This window comes from Protopterus annectens, chromosome 16.part0, assembly GCF_019279795.1.
Source record: "Protopterus annectens isolate FY-2018-M chromosome 16.part0, PAN1.0, whole genome shotgun sequence".
Classification (NCBI taxonomy): Eukaryota; Metazoa; Chordata; order Ceratodontiformes; family Protopteridae; genus Protopterus; species Protopterus annectens.
In genome coordinates, this window is record NC_056750.1 from 259,516,169 (window position 1) to 259,534,837 (window position 18,669).

At 40.4% G+C, this 18,669-nt stretch overlaps 1 protein-coding gene across 5 annotated transcripts in view; it reads right to left on the reverse strand.

The window, feature by feature from the left end:
- LOC122791042 (myomegalin-like) overlaps nt 1–18,669 on the reverse strand; it is a 3,200,315-nt gene that overhangs the window by 491,029 nt on the left and 2,690,617 nt on the right. For all 5 annotated transcript variants that reach the window (XM_044058817.1, XM_044058818.1, XM_044058820.1 and 2 more), the window contains one exon: nt 8,883–9,221. In XM_044058817.1, the coding sequence (XP_043914752.1) occupies nt 8,883–9,221 (339 nt within the window). The remainder of the gene's footprint in view (nt 1–8,882; nt 9,222–18,669) is intronic.

Genomic DNA, 18,669 nt, shown 5'->3' on the forward strand with positions numbered 1-18,669 from the left:
ATAGTTTGGTTTAAAGCCACACTAGAAACCACTTTAGGCATAAAGGAAGGATTAGTACGCAAAGATACCCTATCCTTATGGAAAATTAAGAAAGGCTCAACTGCCATAAGGGCCTGTAATTCAGAAACCCTTCTCGCAGAGGTAATGGCCAACAAAAAAGCAGTCTTCCATGATAAATATTTCAACTCGGCAGTAGCTGCAGGCTCAAAAGGTTGTAGATGAGTTTCTCCAACACAAAATTGAGATCCCAAGCAGGAGTAGGAGCTCTACGTGGGGGTCTTATATTCTTTGCCCCTCTAAGGAATTGCTTAAACAAAGGATGAGAAAACAATGGTGGGTCACAGTCATAGTGAGCAGAAATTGCTGCAGCATGAACCTTAATAGAAGAGAAGGACAAACCTTTGTCCAGTAACTCAGTAAGATATTGAAGAGCCACACTTAAATTAGGCTTAGAAACATCCAATTCCTTTGCTGTACTCCAAAATAAAAATCTCTTCCATTTATCTGCGTACACTTTCCTTGTACTAGGCCTTCTGGCCTCCAAAATAACATTCAAAACTTGCTGTGGAAGCTGAGACCCTCCAGGGTTTAAAACAGAATATGCCAGGCTGTTAGGTGAAGAGAGTGAAGTTTGACATTGAGTAAGTGACTGTTCTCCTGAGACAGCAGGTGTGGAATCGAAGGCAAAGGCCATGGAGGCTCCCGTACCAGACTTCTCAGTAATGGGTACCAGTGTTGTCGAGGCCAATCTGGAGCTATTAAAATCATCTTTGGCTTGTCCTGTCTGACCTTCAGGAGTACCTTTGGGAGGAGAGGCAGAGGTGGAAAGGCATACACATGAAGATTGCTCCAATTGAATGAAAGAGCATCCACTTTCCAAGCTGTGGGATGAAACCTTTTTGTGCAAAACTTTGGCAGCTGGTAGTTTAGTGGAGAAGCGAACAGATCTATGTCTGGAGTTCCCCATAACACTGTCAATTTCTGAAATACATGAGGATCCAATTTCCACTCGTGGGGATCCATAATTTGTCTGCTCAACACATCTGCTAAGGAGTTCTGTGCTCCCGGCAGAAACCTTGCCTGAAGATTTAGCTGTAAACTGAGAGCAGTCTCCCACAAAATCATTGCTTGTCTGCATAGAGGATAAGAATGTGTTCCCCCTTGCTTGTTGATGTACCACATGACAGTTGTGTTGTCTGTTAGAACCAACACCTGCCCTGGAAGAAGTAAATCCTTGAAAGCTATTAATGCAAATTGGACTGCTAACATCTCCTTCAAGTTGATATGTAGATGTTGAAGTCTGGCAGGCCATGTGTCTTGTACCCACTTTCCATTTAGATGAGCTCCCCAAGCTTTGTCTGAGGCATCTGTCGTTAGAATCTGACTCGCCTCTGGCCGGGTCACAGAGAGTCCCTTGTTTAGGTGACATTCCTGAGCCCACCACAAAAATTCCTTTTGAATGCAAGGTATTATCTGAATGACAGTGTCCATATCCTGGCAGTGCTGTGTCCATACATTTTGAGATACCATTGTAGCTTCCTCATATGCAGTTTGGCATTGGGAAGCACCAGAATACAAGATGCCATGAACCCCAAGGCTTGAAGGACTGTCCTTGCAGTCAGCCTGGACTGATGAGACAATTGATGGAAGTAAAGAGAAAGATTCTTTTGTTTGTCCGAGGTCAAAAAGGCCATCTGGGATGCTGTATTCAGTCTCACACCCAGAAAGCACATGTCCTGAGAGGGTACTAGACTGGACTTTATTTCGTTCACAGAATACCCCAGGCATCTTAGCACTGCTATCACATATTGTAAATGATGAAGAAGTTCGTCCTTTCCTTGGGCCAGAATCAGGCAATCGTCCAAATAAGGATAGATCTGTATTCCTCTTAGCCTGAAGAAAGCTATCACTGGAGCCAGAACCTTCGTGAACACTCTGGGCGCAGTAGATAAGCCAAAGGGCAATGCAGAGAACTGATAATGAGAAGTCCCAGCCCGAAAGCGCAGATACTTCCTGCAACTTAGCCTGATAGGAACATGAAGGTAAGCCTCCTTGAGATCCAGAGTCACCATCCAGTGATCTTTGCCCAGCAGAGGTAAAAGTTGTTGTAACGTCAACATTTTGAACTTGGGAATGTCCAGATAAGTGTTGAGGATAGATAAATCCAAAATTGGTCTCCACGTGTTCCCCTTCTTTGGTACTAGGAACAGGCGAGAATAAAATCCTAGGCCCACTTCTGGCAGAGGGACCGGTTGTATGGCCCCTATTTGAAGCAGCAGAGAAATTTGTTTGTGAGCCTCTAGTCTTTGCTGATGAGGAATGTCCGGCATGCCTTTGAAAGGAGGCAAGGTATGGAAATAAAACTTGTAACCTTGGTGTATGATATCCAATACCCATCTGTCTTGGGTAACCAAACTCCAATTTTCCTTGAAGAGTGCCAACCTTCCTCCCAAAGGTGCTGCCAGGCAAGAAGGATCTGGCAGCTGAAAAGGTAGGTCATTGGGCCTGTTTACGAAAGGACTGGCCCCTGCCCTCACCTGAAGATTGTGCAGGTGAACTCCCTGTTCTAGGTCTGAAGGAGCTCTGAGCTCTGCCCCTACCACGTCTAGATCTACCCCTAGACTGTGAATCATAAGAAGGGTACGTCCACCCCTTAGCAGGCCAATTCCTACTAAACTTCGGAGGCTGAACTTGTAAAAAATCTTTAACAGCCTGCATAGACTTAGCCTTGTCTTCCATTTTCTTTAAGACTGACTCCACAGGTGAACCAAACAACACATCAGACTGTAAAGGAGCATCCAAAATCCTTGTCTTAACATGGTCAGATAAATTCTGATCCCTCAGTCAGGCGTGCCTGCAAAGAACTGACCCAGTGGCATCCACCCTAGACGAGGCCTGTACAGCATCAAAACCACATTGTAAAGAATGCTTACCCACCTGTTCAGAGACATGTACCAAATCTTGTAATTCTTTACACTCAATGCCTTCCGCCAGAGCATCTACCTTAGACTTCAATTGAGAAAGAAGATAGTTTTGATATTTCAACATGTGAAACTGGCAATTCAAAGCCCTCATAGCTAAGGTGGAAGAAGTATAGACTTTCTTTCCCCATCTATCCAAAGCTCTGGCCTCTCTATCTGGAGGAACCGGATTTTTAACAACAGAGGCCTTGACACCCTTAGGTCCCTGACTAACAGTTTCTGGGTCCGCCCTAGGACTCTTATAAAGATATTTATGAGCCTCAGGCACCCTGTAATACCTATCCGGTTTAACAGGAGCAGGAGGCAAAGAATCAGGATTAAGTGAAGCCTCTGCAAACACATCTTCCACAACATCCAGAACAGGTGGTATAGCCAAAGGCCTATGCTGGGGTAAAAGCAAAAATTCCCTAAGCCTTTTCCTGGAATCAGAGAAGTCCTGACCTTCCCACTTAAAATGTTCCCTCATGGAATGAAGTGTCTCTGAAAAAGAAAAATCCTCTGGAGGAGAAGCAGAAGGAGTCGAATCATCTGCATCAGAATCAGAATAAGGAGAGTACTCCTGCAAGTCTTCAGCCGAAGACTCTGAAACATCCGAAGCCTGCTCAAAACTCCCCAACTCTGGTTCCACCCTAGGCCTCTTATCAGGAGGGGGTAAAGAACCTCTAATCAAAGTAATTAAATCTTCTGCCATTTTAAGCATGTGCTTCTTGGGCACAGATCCTGTTGAACTAGGAGTGACACCAACAGAAGCTAAACCTGGCCTGCCTCTGGGAGAAGCCTTGGAAACAGAAGGAGAGGGCCTAACCACCCTAGGAAGGGAGGGGAGTACAGTAACCTGAGAAGCCCCTTCAGCCTGACCTGCCTCCTGAGAGGCCACATCCTGCAATAACAAAGTCTCCCCCTGGGACTCCAGAGAAGCCTCTGGTGGAACCACCGGTTCCACTGACGCCTCTAACGAACCGGCGTCCGGTACGGACGACTCTTCTTGCCTGGGTTTAGCTGCTTTGTCTTTGCGCTTCTTCGAAGAAGCGGGCGTCGGAGCATCCGATGGCATATTATAATTGCACCGCTTCCCGAAGACCAACCTGGCACAATCTAACCTTCGCTTAATAGTGCGCTTATTGAACCTAGCACAAAAGCGACACCCAACAACGTCGTGCTCAAGCCCCAAACAAGGAATACACAAAGTATGATAATCCCTATGCGGTATCTGCTTCCCACAAGAAATACAGTTATTCACTTTTTCTGACATCCGGTAAAACACTGAGGCAAGAAAAAACTAAAATATTCCCCAACGGGGTACTTAGCCAACTTTGACTCGGTCTGAAACTCCGAATTCGAAAAATTTCAGAACGCCGAACGGCACTTGCAACGCTGCTTCTGCATCGGACCATGCGCAAAAAAGACTGAGGATATGACGTCGGTCATGCGCATTTGTACCCTGACGTCCTGATGTCAGTCTTAAGCGCCTTGACCGACGTCAGCCTAATACTTTGATATTCGGGCCGACCGAGGACAGCGGACTACCCAAGTGTAAGGACTGCAGCAATGTGAGATGAAGAACATCCACAACATCCTACTTCAAGTACATTTACAAAGAAGTTCCTAAGGTTAAAAGGCAGGATGTACCTAGAGAAAGGCAAACTGATGTGAACCCAGGGCTATGACATTATCAAAAACTGTACTTGGGTCAAGCATGGTGCGTTACGTGGCTTTAAAAATAAGACTGGTTAGACTGACAGACCTGTAGATATCAGTTCTGTGGCTGTCACACCCTTCCCCCTTAACAAAAGGTGTTCTCTCCAAGCTTCAGAGACATAGCACATGGCAAGACTAATGTCAAGCCGGTTTACTATAAGCTTTACTTGGTGCGAATAATCAAGCTGTCTAATGTAGTATACAGTCTCCTGGATGAGGGCATTCTTCGTTTTTGGTAAGGCTGTGAGAACTTACTCCACAGAGATGTTACTCATGCTCAGGGATGGTGGTATTATGGAGGAGTTATGCTTATGGGTGGGGTGAAGTTGGCACTAAATATAGTAACCAGGATGTTAGTTACCCCCATGGGTTCTGAATGGGTTGTGCCACGTTGGATTAATTCTGGAACATTGCTGGGCATTATTCCTTAGGCTCCTAAGATGGTTAAAAAAGGATTTATAACTGCTGTTAGTGTCCATGCCTATTTGAATTTATATTCGGAATACCTTAAAATTAGCATAACAGCTAAACAAAAGTAACAAAGAACATTTAAGTGGACAAGTCCCTCCCCAAACTGAAAAAGTGCATACCTGCTCTCCTTTAGGATTTCCACTCTAAGACTGTAGAGATTTTAGGCAAGGAAATACTTGTGTATTCTTGTAAGCTATACAATTCACTTACTTCAAACTTGTGCAACTTCAGAGGGGGAAATTAAAGTGCAGCAATGGGATTGACAAAATCCCTACAATGGGATGTAGGAGGATACACCAAGGGCATTATTGTTCCTTCACTGTTTTGAGTTTCAATATATTATTTTACAATTATTTTGTGATTAAATTTTTCAGCAGTTATAATTGTTTTTTCACTGTTTTCAATTTCAGGATATTTCACAATTGTTTTGTAATTACATTTTTCAGAAGTTACAATCTGCAGGTGTTCATCTTTTGTTTGGTATTTTGTGTTTCAGTCACTTGTGATTCGAGATTGCAACACAGCCTTTTACAACAATGACGTATTAAGACCTACATTACCTTGGGCATTGCGATTTAGGCCACATGTCACTTATGACATGGGGATGGATAAAAAAGCAGAAAAAAGAATGGCAATAAACATGTGGATGCATGCTTAAACAGTTTAGGAAGTTAAGATATTACAGCATGGGAAACTAAATCTACCTAAAAATCCTTACTTAAAGTTGTCACAATTTGGGCGGAGATTACAGATGACTACTACTTGTAAGCCTTCTCCATGAAGCGCTAGTTGTGAATGAGGTCCATGGCTGAGTCTTCTTTGATGTGGAACAAAACAATATGCCCTTCCTACATGCCTCATACTGAGAAGTGGCAGAGCCTTAGCTGTTGAATGTAAAGTGTTCCAGTTTTGTGCCTTGTGCCATGTTCTAATCATTCTTCTATCAGCAGTAATGCTTCCTGTACTGCCCATGTAAGAACATGGCATTGTTCTTTCCCTTTTTAATGCAACAAACAGCAGCAGAACCAGCTAAAACAACAAAACGAAAAGGACATTTATGCCAAAAGTACCTCAGTGAGCAGTTACTAATGTAAAAACACTCATGCAAACCATGTTATATTATGCCTCCATTAGTACAATAAGTAGCATAGATCCAGAGATTAAATCTTAAACTACTGATTTGTGAGCTTCTGTAATACAGCAAGGCTTTGGGAATACATTCTCATGATCTCTGCTGCAACAACTGCTCTAATGTATGGAGAAAAACTTATAATACCTATATTATTTGTTTTTATCATTTGTAATTTTTTTCTGGGGCTTTTCTCCAAGGGCTTCCATTTCCCAGTTGGACTTTCCTCAGCAACAATCAAAAAATCAAAATAAAAATAAACCCACTGCATTTGTTTGCATCAGCGCTAAAGTCCCTACTCATCCATTGCAACCCAAACTGTCCTAAAGGTCTGAAAACCAACACCTTCTTCAAATTCACAAACCCAAATTACCAGCTGGTCATTTATTATATTCTTGGAAAAACACAAAAAACACTGAATAGCCTACCCTTATGCATTTGATTACTTCAAGTGGTGTACCCCACGGATCGGTCTTGGGGCCTCTGTTATTTGCGATATACTTCTCTGAGGTGCAGGCCAAAACCAGTGGGCTATGGCTGACTAAGTTTGTAGATGACTGCAAGCTGGGCGCAGTCATCAATTCCCCAAGTGATGCGGACGTCCTCAAAGAGGGTCTCACCCAAACAAATGACTGGTGCCAGAAACAAGGCCTCAAGCAGAATGCCAAAAAATGCATCACCATCTCCTTTGGGGAGAGTGACATCCCCACATATTATCAGATTAATAACAACGTCCTAAGTACATAATCAGTTGTGAGGAATTTGGGCACCCAGGTTGATAGCAACCTGACTGATAACCACCATGTTGCTTCCATTGTACGGAAAAAAGCTTTCTACATGGCCTACCTCATAAGTAAGAATATCTCATCCAGGGACAAAGACGTCATAACATCCCTGTAGTCTTCCCTTATAAGGCCAGTTATGGAGTACAATGCGCCCTTCGGCATGTACCTCGCAAAACACATGCAGCAGCTGGAGAAACCACAGAGGTTCCTCACCAGGAGAATCCAGGGCCTCAAACATGCACCCTACACAGATAGGCTAAAAGCCTTGTCCCCCTACTCACTTTCATACAGACTCCTCAGAGGGGACCTCTGTCTGGCATACAAAGCAATCTCAGACCCTGCCTTGATGGGACTGCTGCATATCTACAAGTCAAACTCCACCCGAGCAACCCATACAAGCAACCTCAACCCAGTCTGTGATATCAACAGGACTTGTTGGTAGGACAGATGCGTCCCAGAGGCTCCCTCATCTGTGGAACAGACACCCTTTCCACATCTAGCAGAGTACCCTATTATCCCTTTTTAAGCACAACCTGGATAACTGGAAGGGAACCAGAAAATACACCCCTGGGATTCCATCTGTGTCCCTGCTGGACAGGGGCTTTGGGTGCTGACTTGTCAAAACATGTGCTAAACTCTCGGCTAGGCTTATAAGGGCCTCAGATCCAACAGCCTAGTAACTTTATATGATCCTATGAATGATCTGCCACCTTTAAAACCACCCTCCACAGACATTGTCTCTCCAAAAGGATCTGTAACAGTTCTATACCTCAAGCAGTTACGACCTAACTTCATAAGCCTCTCTTTTTATTGACTATCCCCTTCAAACATCTCTTCTATACTTACCTGTTCACACTAAAGAGTACCTTGTACTTGGACAGCCTAAACTATTTATATTATTCTTAACATGCACCTTGAATTGTAATTGGGCAGCTTTAACTAATACCTGTACCTCAATTTATATTCTTTTCTTACTGTTGTTCAATGATGCTTTTGCAGTGTTTGTACAATACTTCTTGATTTTGTTTTTTTAATAATTGTGCTTATAATGCATTTTCAATATTTTTGTACAATGCATCATGATTCACTAAGTGTCCTATACTATGTACTCTCATCTGTGTTGAATTTGTGGAGCTTTTCTCCCTGGGCCTCCACTGAAAATTGGCTCTTCTTGGCCCAGTGGACTTTCCCAGTAAACAAATGCCAATAAATTAATACATACATACGTACATCCATACATAAATCTAAGCAACTATGTTGCAGAAAAATAACTTCTAAAATAAACTAGATAACCACTTCTTCACTGCACTTCACTACACAGTAAACTGATGAAAGAGACTGTAAATTAGAGCACACAGAGGACACTTAGGATTTCATGTAGTGCTGGTTATCTTCCTCAAATGTTAAAGAATCCTGAGCCCTCAGCCTACAAAGCTGCCTGAAGGTAAACAATAGGATCACATAACTTAGCAAAACATTCCTGCAGATGAAAAAAAATCTTAATAGTCCCTTTAAACAGCAATGCTTAATTTCAATAAACAATATTTTTATGGAAAAGTTGAGTATAGAAGTTCAAATGCATAGTTGTGATTGGGTAAAACTGGAATGAACTTGCCTTTCTATGTTGATGGTTCACTCGACATAAGTGTCAAACTTTAGGTATGATAGAGTATAGTATTTTAAAAACCTAAATAAGATGTGACATGCAGCTTTTAAGTATTACCTTCTGTTTGAAACAACCAACAATGCAATGATATCTAACCAAACAGACAACACATGAACAAATGTATAGAAGATGGAGTTAACGAAAGCTCATACCAGCATGGACTGCACTTGATTTATCTTGGGCTTCTAAAGCAGGTTGTGCTTCACAGGTTCTAGGGCTATCACTGTGATGACTGCCGGAAACAATGCTTTGTGCTCCGACTGTACTTTCGGTCTCCTTCTCCAGTAATATTGAGCGATGAAGATCCAGTTCGGTTTTCAGGCTCTTATTTAGCTCATCACTGTGCTTCAGTTTTTCTTGCAATACTGAATTCTGCTTTTGGAGGTTCAGCAGTGACTGGTTAAGGGCAGATGAAACATTTTCAAAGGCCTCACATTTTCTCTCCTTAACATGATATACTTGAGGAGGGACTGGATTTCTTCCTATGACATCTACACAAAAGATAATAAACCAAAGTCAGAAGCACTTCAGTGCTGTAATGTAGAAGCCTGCAATATTATATATTCAGCACCAAGCCAATAAAAGCTTAAAAAGTTCAAATACCTGAATTTTAACCAAGTGACCTTTGATAGCTCATGTACCTTGACCAAAGAGGAGCTGGTTTAGAGAATACAAAATCAAACTTACTCGGATGACATCCCTTCATGCTCTGTCTTTCCACAGCAATACACTTTTGCAAGAAGGTATCTAATGTAATGACAGCATAATGGAATAGTGACAGAATACTGTAACAAGAAAAAAATGGATTTATCTGCCTCTCAAACAAGACTTGCTCCTCTGAGGTAATTGTTTAAAAACCTATGTGAAAGCTCCCAGTGCAGACAGAACATTTAAATTACTATGTACAGTCATAACTGCCTAAGTCAGACCAGCTCTAGAAGGCAGTAAATAGCAAACTTCTTAGATCTGGGGCCACATGTAATAGCTTGTAAGAATCAGCAGATGAAGGGGGATTCATCATCATCCATCTGCTTATTACAGAGACCAATCAATATTTCAATGATAGAAATTGAGATGCTTGGAATACTGAGACAAAATGAATCTAGCCAAAATATGACCAAGTCTAACACGTTTCTCAGACTTTTTTCTTTGTAGTCCAAGTACAGTGCCCTCAGAGTCAGTAGCACAAAGGCTGTGGATAGGCATAATCCCTGATGTCAGGGATGCTGGTAGAACAAAGCCCCCCCCCCCCCCCCCCCATTTTTCTTTTAAATTTTTTAGGAGTTTTTGAATGTTGAAACTCTACCTTACAATCTCCTGCAGTTTCAGGAGTAGCTGTTTTGTGACTCAGTTTTGACATGAAGCTGCCTTTTATGCCTTCTACTGAGTCAAAGCACTGTACCACCTCAGTCCATTAAGACAAATGTCTAACCACTTTGATAGGTACAGCTGCAAAGTCTGACTGCAACCATGGAAAAGAAACCATTATACACAACAGTATATTTGAAATATTTTCTCTCAGACAGCCCCACTGCAGAATCCCCGCATGTTACATCAATAATAATTTTAACAGAAATTAAGTAACTGCATCTACTTAAACACATGGTGTGCTACCCCATACCTCTGCAAAAATCTTGAACACCTCTGTTTTACTGTGATAAATATAAACCACATTACAGCCACAGCAACGTACTTCAACTTGCTACCCTCAAAAATATAGTGGAACCTCCAAAAGAAGCTATATACATAATTAATAGTGATAAGGTACATTTGCTTTTAACCACATAGCCTTACCTATCCCCACTATCCCTCCAAAAAATATCCACACTTTGTATATACCATTGATGTTTGACTGTGATAAACATGAAATCAACTACAGCTAGTGTAATGCACTTTTATTTGCTGCCTCAAACACACAGTGCAACCCTCCTACCAAGTCAAATCACTGATTATGTTAGCAAGGGTTTATGTACTTGCCTTTTCTTTCATGCATACATCTTACCAACCCCACTATTGCCACCCTAATAAACACAGACACACTCTATGCCTCTGATGTTTTACTTTGGTGACTAGGAATAACATTATAGCCACAGTAATCTATTTCAATTTGCTATTCTTAGACACAAACACTGCAGTTTACCAGCCAAGGCATGCTAATTACCCTTTTAGTAGTACTAATTAACTGTCTTTGCTTTCAAACGTATAGACTCAGTACCTCAATCCCCCTAAGAGTGATACCACTTCTAAATACATATTTGATAGATGATTGAGATGAATGTAAAAGAAATGTTGCCTAAAGAAATGCAATAAATCTTTCTACGCTGACTGCAGAATCCCCAATAAACAATTTCCATAATGTTTCAGTAATGATAATCAATAGCCTTTAATTTTATTCACAAAGCTTATCTACCACATTTCTCCCAGCAAAAAAATATATAACTACATTTTCTTTGCACAATTCTGTTGGCTGATTTCAATAAATATGAAATAAATTATTCCAAATTAATATATTCAGCTTGTAACTCTCAGAAAACCCTGCAAAGCCATTCCAGTAATTGTTTTAAAAGGAAAACTGTCTGTACTTTCACATGCACAATCTACTTTCCCAGTGAGTAGCTTAACCTGAAATGATTTATGTGCATCTACAGGCACAGCTTTGGGTACTTGAACTACATACCATTTTTTTGCAAAACAGAAAAAGGTTATACTCATTCTACAATGATGCAAGCCTCTGCACTTGCATTTGTACTCTGGTACTGAGAAAATGCTTTCTGTTCAAAGGTACCTTGCTATTTACCACCCCATTTCTTGGATCACTATTTGAAATGCTGAATTAATACCACCTCTATTTACCATCCTAGCACACAACATGCCAGTACTGATGAACACACTTGTTAGTGGCTTGCATTATCAGCACGTCACAGCCCAACTTGATGCTCTAATGTTTTTCCTGTAATGTGACAAGTCCAAACCTAGTAAGTGGTAATTAGTGCTGCCGACTGTGAGAGTGAAAAAGGAAGTGACACTGACTTTGTGTGATTCACTACTGGTGGCAGACACCTTCAGCATGAGTGTTTTTGATTTCCCAAGCCTGTTTGGTGATAATGCTGCTTGTTAAAAAATCAATTTTAAAATAATCAATGGAGCAGCTGTTGAAGAATGCTTCCATTGTGTTTTTGCCTTTGCCAGTTCAGACCACAGATTTCTCTAGTCTTAGCATAGTCAAAAGGTGATCACCTCAAAGACCAGGATTATACTTTCTTTGTCAGCTTGTAAAATCTTTCACTACATTTTTCACTAAAAGTATGCCCAATCTGCAAAAGGCTAAAATGATTACCAATCTATTGTGCACCTTTCACAGACAGCCATTCTTTTAAAGGACAGCCTTACCTCAAAACTGAAAAAACAAGTGTTTTATTTCATCATTTCCTTATGATTTCTCTACATTTTAATCATCATTCTGGCACTATATATATTTTTTGCATGTTACACCACAATCTGCTCTCAAGGGGTCCAGCATCTTGACAGGATTTGGATTTTGCAATCTACCTGGTGGTATCTGACAATCTATAGCTCCCAACATCTTTGTTCAATTAGGGACAAAGGCCCAGATCCAGGGAAACATTTTTAAATACTATAATTCGTTTAAAATGTTAACAAATTAGCATCAACATGCATTTTCTGAATAATAAGTGTCAAACTTTAATGTCTATTATTATTCCCTGACTGAAATCCTCAGTGATTTACCAGAATCTCAACAATTTTATGAAGGACAGGGCAAATATTGGAGGCAAAATCAGGAAATTCCTGCAAAATAAGGGACAGTTGACAAGTATGTATTGTGCATCCAGAAAAAGCTGCACCATATGAGGGGACATAGCTGAAAGGCTGTTTTCCCTCCATTCACTTAACATGAGAGTTCACATACAGTGTAGTTGTGTAAGCAAACTTACCATAACAGCAGATGTTCTAACAGATCATGTTGCAGCAGCCTAAGCTATTTGGGGGGAGGGGGGAGACTATTTTATACCACGATCAAAATATGTCTTCCAGAAACTGCTTTAACTATTCATGAAACTTGGTTTCCTGTAAAGGCAAAACAGACAAAAGCTGGAAGAAAGCTGAAACAGGAGGTCTCTCCTTATGGTGTGATTATTTAGTTAGGTACTAAACTCTGCAGCAGTTTCTGAGGATTTAAAAAAACAGCACTGATGTATACCATTATAGTGAGGCTCTTTGATGGACTTTTAATATACAAAATGCAAAGAACATGCCTTAACTGTTCATCCTCTCTAGATTTATAAAGCTTGCATAAATAACAAGTAAAACAGCAATACTATTTTTATACGTAATGTAATGGTATGTGCTGATGCACAATGGAGAAGTAAAAAAGAAGTTCTACTCACTATGATGATATTCTCAAACCAAAGCATTTTTTTTCAGAGATGCTAAGCTTCAACTTGATACTAAGATTTGTTTTGATTTAATATAAATCAAAGTAAGCCCTTTTCACGAAGTGTTCAAACATTACAACATAAGTGGTTCATACAAAAATATGTTGATACAAGTCTGCTATTTACAAATGTTTTTAATTAAAAATCAGCTGCAAAACATTATTACAATGTATATATAATCTTCAAATGTTAGTGTTGAACTATGCTTTTTAGTTTATTTTCATTAGCCTACTAACAGCATTTACAATATGTATTTCATTAACACAGTTTGATTTTTTTTTTTTTACTTTTTGATCTAATGTGGCTTTTATAAAATACAACATGATCAGGAAACACAAAACATATGATCGTGCTAGATGCCCCTGATATGCTTGTTTTAGGTATATTTGCTCTGCTGCATACATCGAAAAATTGTTTGCAAACCAACTGACAACTTTTTTAGGGCCAGCATCATACATGCGGCTAATATTTCCACTGATAGCTTTCCACTGACCTAGTTCACAGTTGCATGACCTAATTTTTAAGAAAGAGAAAAGACTTGGAAAAGTTAGGCTAACAGTTAACTTAGAAAGCACTAGAAGGATAGCAATCATAACACTGCAGAATTTGTAGATCAAAATGTTGGTGCTGGGTATGCATTTACATCCAGCAGCAACCACTCTCATCAGAAGGTACACTTCTCATCTGAGCAAAATTTTATGTAGAAATAGTGGAGTGGAGAGCACTGTTGCCTCAAAACAAAGTTTCCCCGGTTCAATTACTGGGTGGAATGCCTGCTTTGCAGAGTCTGCATGTCTTCCTTGTGTTTGCGAAGGTTTCAGCCGGGTGTTCTGGTTTCACCCCATATTCCAAAAATATGGAGTAGGTGGATTAGATACACTAAATTGGACATAGATATGAGTGTGTAGCGTGGAAGAACAACTGCATCAGGGCTAACCACCCAGCAGTGTGAACCTGTAGGCACTAAATGATTGTCACTGTTGAAGTAACATACAACCCATGTGCAAAATGTGAAAAAAGGGGATGTGGATATATGGATATGCAGAAAAATGCACTCTGGTGAAATGGTTGCTCCATGGTTAAGGACTGTGTCTCGGAGCTCCAGCATCTGGAATTCAGCCCTTATTTTCATTTGCTGTCTTTTGTTCTGTGTCCACATGACATGTTTTATTGATTGAGACAACTGTACATTAGTCTATCATTACCATACAACTTTAAATAGTTTTATTACATTTTTTAAGCATTCTTTGCCTCTTACTCAAGTTTCTGCTAAAACATCATCTATCTCCACATGAATTTTCTTCAAGCACTTCTTTGCTATCATCTCCCAAAATGCGATTGTTGAAATGGATACTGTCTCTGTCTCTGCAATAAAATGCATTTGTGATTGTTGTCGCCTCACAGTTAGACGTTGCCCATTCGATTCTCAGTTAGAGCGTCTTCTGTGTGTCGACATGCGTGAATGGGCATTCCTTCGTTGAAGGTTGTGCGTTAGGCCTGGCAAGCCAGCATGTAAAAAACTACTGCCAATCATTAGTGGACCGGAGTTCCGCTGTGGCGACCCCTAACCGGGAAAAGCCGAAAGACACAAACAAAAACAGATGAATATGGTATGCATCATCCCTGTTAACTTACTTATTAACTGAATTAAAAAAAAGCTGATACCCGTGTACATTGTGCGTTATCAAACTGACCATGAAAAATCATGCTTACAAGTTGTATTCTTATTACAACTGTAGCTGCATCTTGTTAAATGGTAGCTGCAATCCATTCTTGTAGTAAGAGATGTCAGTGCTGAGTTTGCTTCATGCGTGAAACAGTATCTAAAACCATTGGAGAACACACTACCGCTAGTATTTTGTAACCAACCTGGACCCATGGAGTACTAGTACATGCTAAATCAACTTTGAAATGTATTAATACATACCAACATTTTCTAAACAAGGCGACCTAGTTGTAGGTTAAGAGGGAAAGGCTTGTTTTTTCACAACTGTTGATTTCCAAAAGCATGAAGCCAGTTAACTCTGAGTTAAGTTAAGTTTTGCAAGTTCAAATTTGGTGAGATGGGCATATTTTACAGATGAGGGCGGTGTCTGTGACAGTCTACTGAGATGATGGCTACTTTAGCATCAACAAGTGAAGTCTTATAAACTTTTCAAAAGCACTTAAAGATGGAACATGGCTATCTTCTGCTTAATAAAGTATTCAAGTAAAGGGCAACGCCAGTTTGATATTAATGTTGTAGGTCACCCAAAGAGATGTCAAATGTGAACAGTGAAGTAAATGTCCACCAGAGGCCAAGAAGCACAACGCACTGCCTCACAGCTAAGGGCTCCATTTTTATCCAGTCTGTAGTAGATGGACTGAACAGAAAATCTACCCCAGGACTGTCCCCTGTGCTACTAATGGACAAAGGCAGCTTCTAAATGCTTTACTCCATGCACAAGTCCCCTCAAACCGTCGATGGTATAATCCATATTATTCTCATTAGGGATAATAAATTAATTGACCATGGGATGGGTAGGGCCAATCTCTGACTAAATGGGTTAGTTTTATTTGAACTCAAAAAGGGAAATTAGCTAGGATTAAAATGGCCTAAAAGAGTGGCTATCCCAGTACTTATGAGCATGAGACATCAAACCTAGAAATAGCCTGCTTTGACATTGGTTGTCCTTCCCTCATATTTTCATAAGAGGCAAACAGCTAATCAGCTTTCCTGAAGGCTTGAACTTTGGTTAGTATCTGAGCTGCCTGTGAAAGTGCAGAGCATGAAAAATCTTTTCTCCATTGTCCTTGGATTCCAGGTAGAACTTTAAGTCTGATGCTAGTTCAAATGTAAAAAATTTAGCATTTCAAGCACTAAGTTTTTATGATCCCAAGAAAGAGCCACTTGTTTCTTGCATGGATGGATATGTAACACCTCTCGCAAAAAATTGTTAACATGAGAATGGTTAGAATGGGAGGGGGGTGGAATTTATGGGCGGGCAGGCAAGCAGAAATGGCTGAAAAATGAACTTTGATAAAGGAATAAGAAAGGCCAACGGACAATAACTCACACAAACAATCAAGAAGCAGAGGCACCCACGCTTGCAGAGCGTCCTTGTTCTTGGAATGACAAATCTAGAACATCCTTTTCCATTTGCACATACATGATTTTCTAGTAGCAGGTTTTTTTGTCTAGACGATATCAAAATTGTATCATCCAGACAATTAGCTGAAGAGATTTCAGGCTGGAGTGCATCAAACATCTTGTGTGTGACCAAAACAAGGTCTGTGGGGAAGCCTGTAGTAATTGTCCTGGACCAGATTGAAACAATTTTGGGGAATTCTTCTGGATATTCTCTGGATATTCAGACAAACCTTGGGTACGTGGAAAGGGGGGAGAAAGCATACAGGAACATTCTCATCCATAGGAATAAAAGGCATCTGTCTCCCATGCCTGTTTGCACAGAGTCATGGACAGAATTTCTTTAGTTATCTGACAGGAGGAAAAACAGATTTACTTGAGATGTTCCTCACAGCTGAATCAATTCTTGGAAGACCCCAGGGTGAAGTTTCCATTCATGTACATCTGTCCTGGTCCTACTTAGCTTCTCTGCAATCAAGTTTTGTTTTGACAGAATGTATGAAGCCTGAGGAGTCAAAGTGAGCTAAATTGTTATCTTACAGGTTATCACAGCAAGTCTGCAGAGAAGGTACGATTATGGTACCCTGTTTATGTACCACATCACTGTGGTTGTTGTCTATGTGAACTTGCAGAGGTCTTGTGGACCACTCCAGATTTAATATTTTCAAAGTGGTGATCACTGCCAACATACCTTTGATATTTATGTGCTTTCTTGTCTGTTACAGTTCCACAAAGCTTGTACTTTGGAAATCACTCCCCACACCAGGTTTGATGCAACTGTAGTGACAAACTGGATTGGGAACAGAACGGAGAATGGGAGAGTTGGATTGCAAGAGATCTGGTCTGTCCACCACAAAGTCCCCCTTCTTAAAAATCTCAAAACAGGGATCTTAAAAGCCAGAGTGTGACTATGATGAGTCCAGACTGACCTGAGGTACCACTGAATTTTTCTCATGTGGAAGCACTGATGCTATATACCTCAAAAGCCTGATAATTCTCTTGGAGATTGTTGGCTTTGGATGCAGAAACTCAAGAAGAACTGTTGAAATGACTTGACTTTCACTGGAGGAAAAAACATCTTTCCAGAGCAAAATCTAACAGACATCCCAGGAAAACAATTCTGTGAGAAGAAATGAGAGATTTTTGTAAGTTGATTTGAAAACAGACAAGAGTAGAAGACTGAACAGTTGCAAAAGATTCCTGACAGATGAAAAACAAAGAGTCTACAAAGACAATAGTCGAAATCCAAAGATGTAGGTAGATGCCTTGAAGTCTGCAATAAGAAATCACTGGAGCCAGACATTGTGTGAATACAAGTGCTGGAGTGGAAAGTCCAAAGGGTAAACCCGAAATAGAAACTTAAAAAAAAAAGTCTATACTGATAGGGAGCGGGAATGTGACGATAAGCATCTTTTAAGTGTAGCTTTACTATGAAAGCTAGAGAAGGGATTAAAAATAAAAGGAATGAAGGGGAAAGTATTTTGAACTTCTGGAATATTAACAAAATGATTAAGATAGGAAAGGTCCAGCACAAGCTACTTCCTTCTTTGGTATTTGAAAAATTGTTAAATAAAAACATTTACCTATCTGGCTGGGATGCATTGGTTCTATTACTCCCTATGCACAAGCATTACAATCATAAATGAAGGAAACAGAGAGATTTGGATCACAGGGCAAAAGGAATCCGGAGACAGAAAAATTCCTATTTGCAATAGTATCCCTGATGAACTGCATTTAAAACCCATTTATCCGTGACAGTCTGGTAACAGACAGAGAGAGGTTGCCATGTTATGTGTGTGTGTGTGTGTGGGGGGGGGGGGGGGGTGCTGAACTGACTGGGAAGACTGTTCTTGATTGTTAGAGGCTTTTCTTTTTGAAGCCTGTTTGAAGGTCCTTGCTGCTTACTTAAACTGCTTACTGAAAAAGGGAGCTGAAGGGTAACAGAAATTATTTGCATTAGGAAAGCAGGGTTAAAAATGTGAATCGACTTTCCCCTTTCATTGTACATCTTGAGCACCTCAGCTGTAGGCAGAAGGGCCAAAAAGACTCTCTTTGCCTATATTGTCTATAGAAGAATTAAACATTTCAGTCTTAGCATCTTCATGAGTTTTAGGAACAAAGTCAAGTCAATCTTCTCATTACTGATCCAGAAGCAATAGCTCTAGGGGAAGAATCAGCAGCATCATAATTGCACTTTAAAATATGCATAATCTGACACTTCCTAATGACAAAAGGATGACCATCAAACTAGCAGTTAAAGAAACTTCTCTAGATCAGACAAAACAAAAGGAACAGCTGCAGATCTAGGCATATCCAACACTAAAATACCACAATATATTTTCTGTGCAATAGGAATTT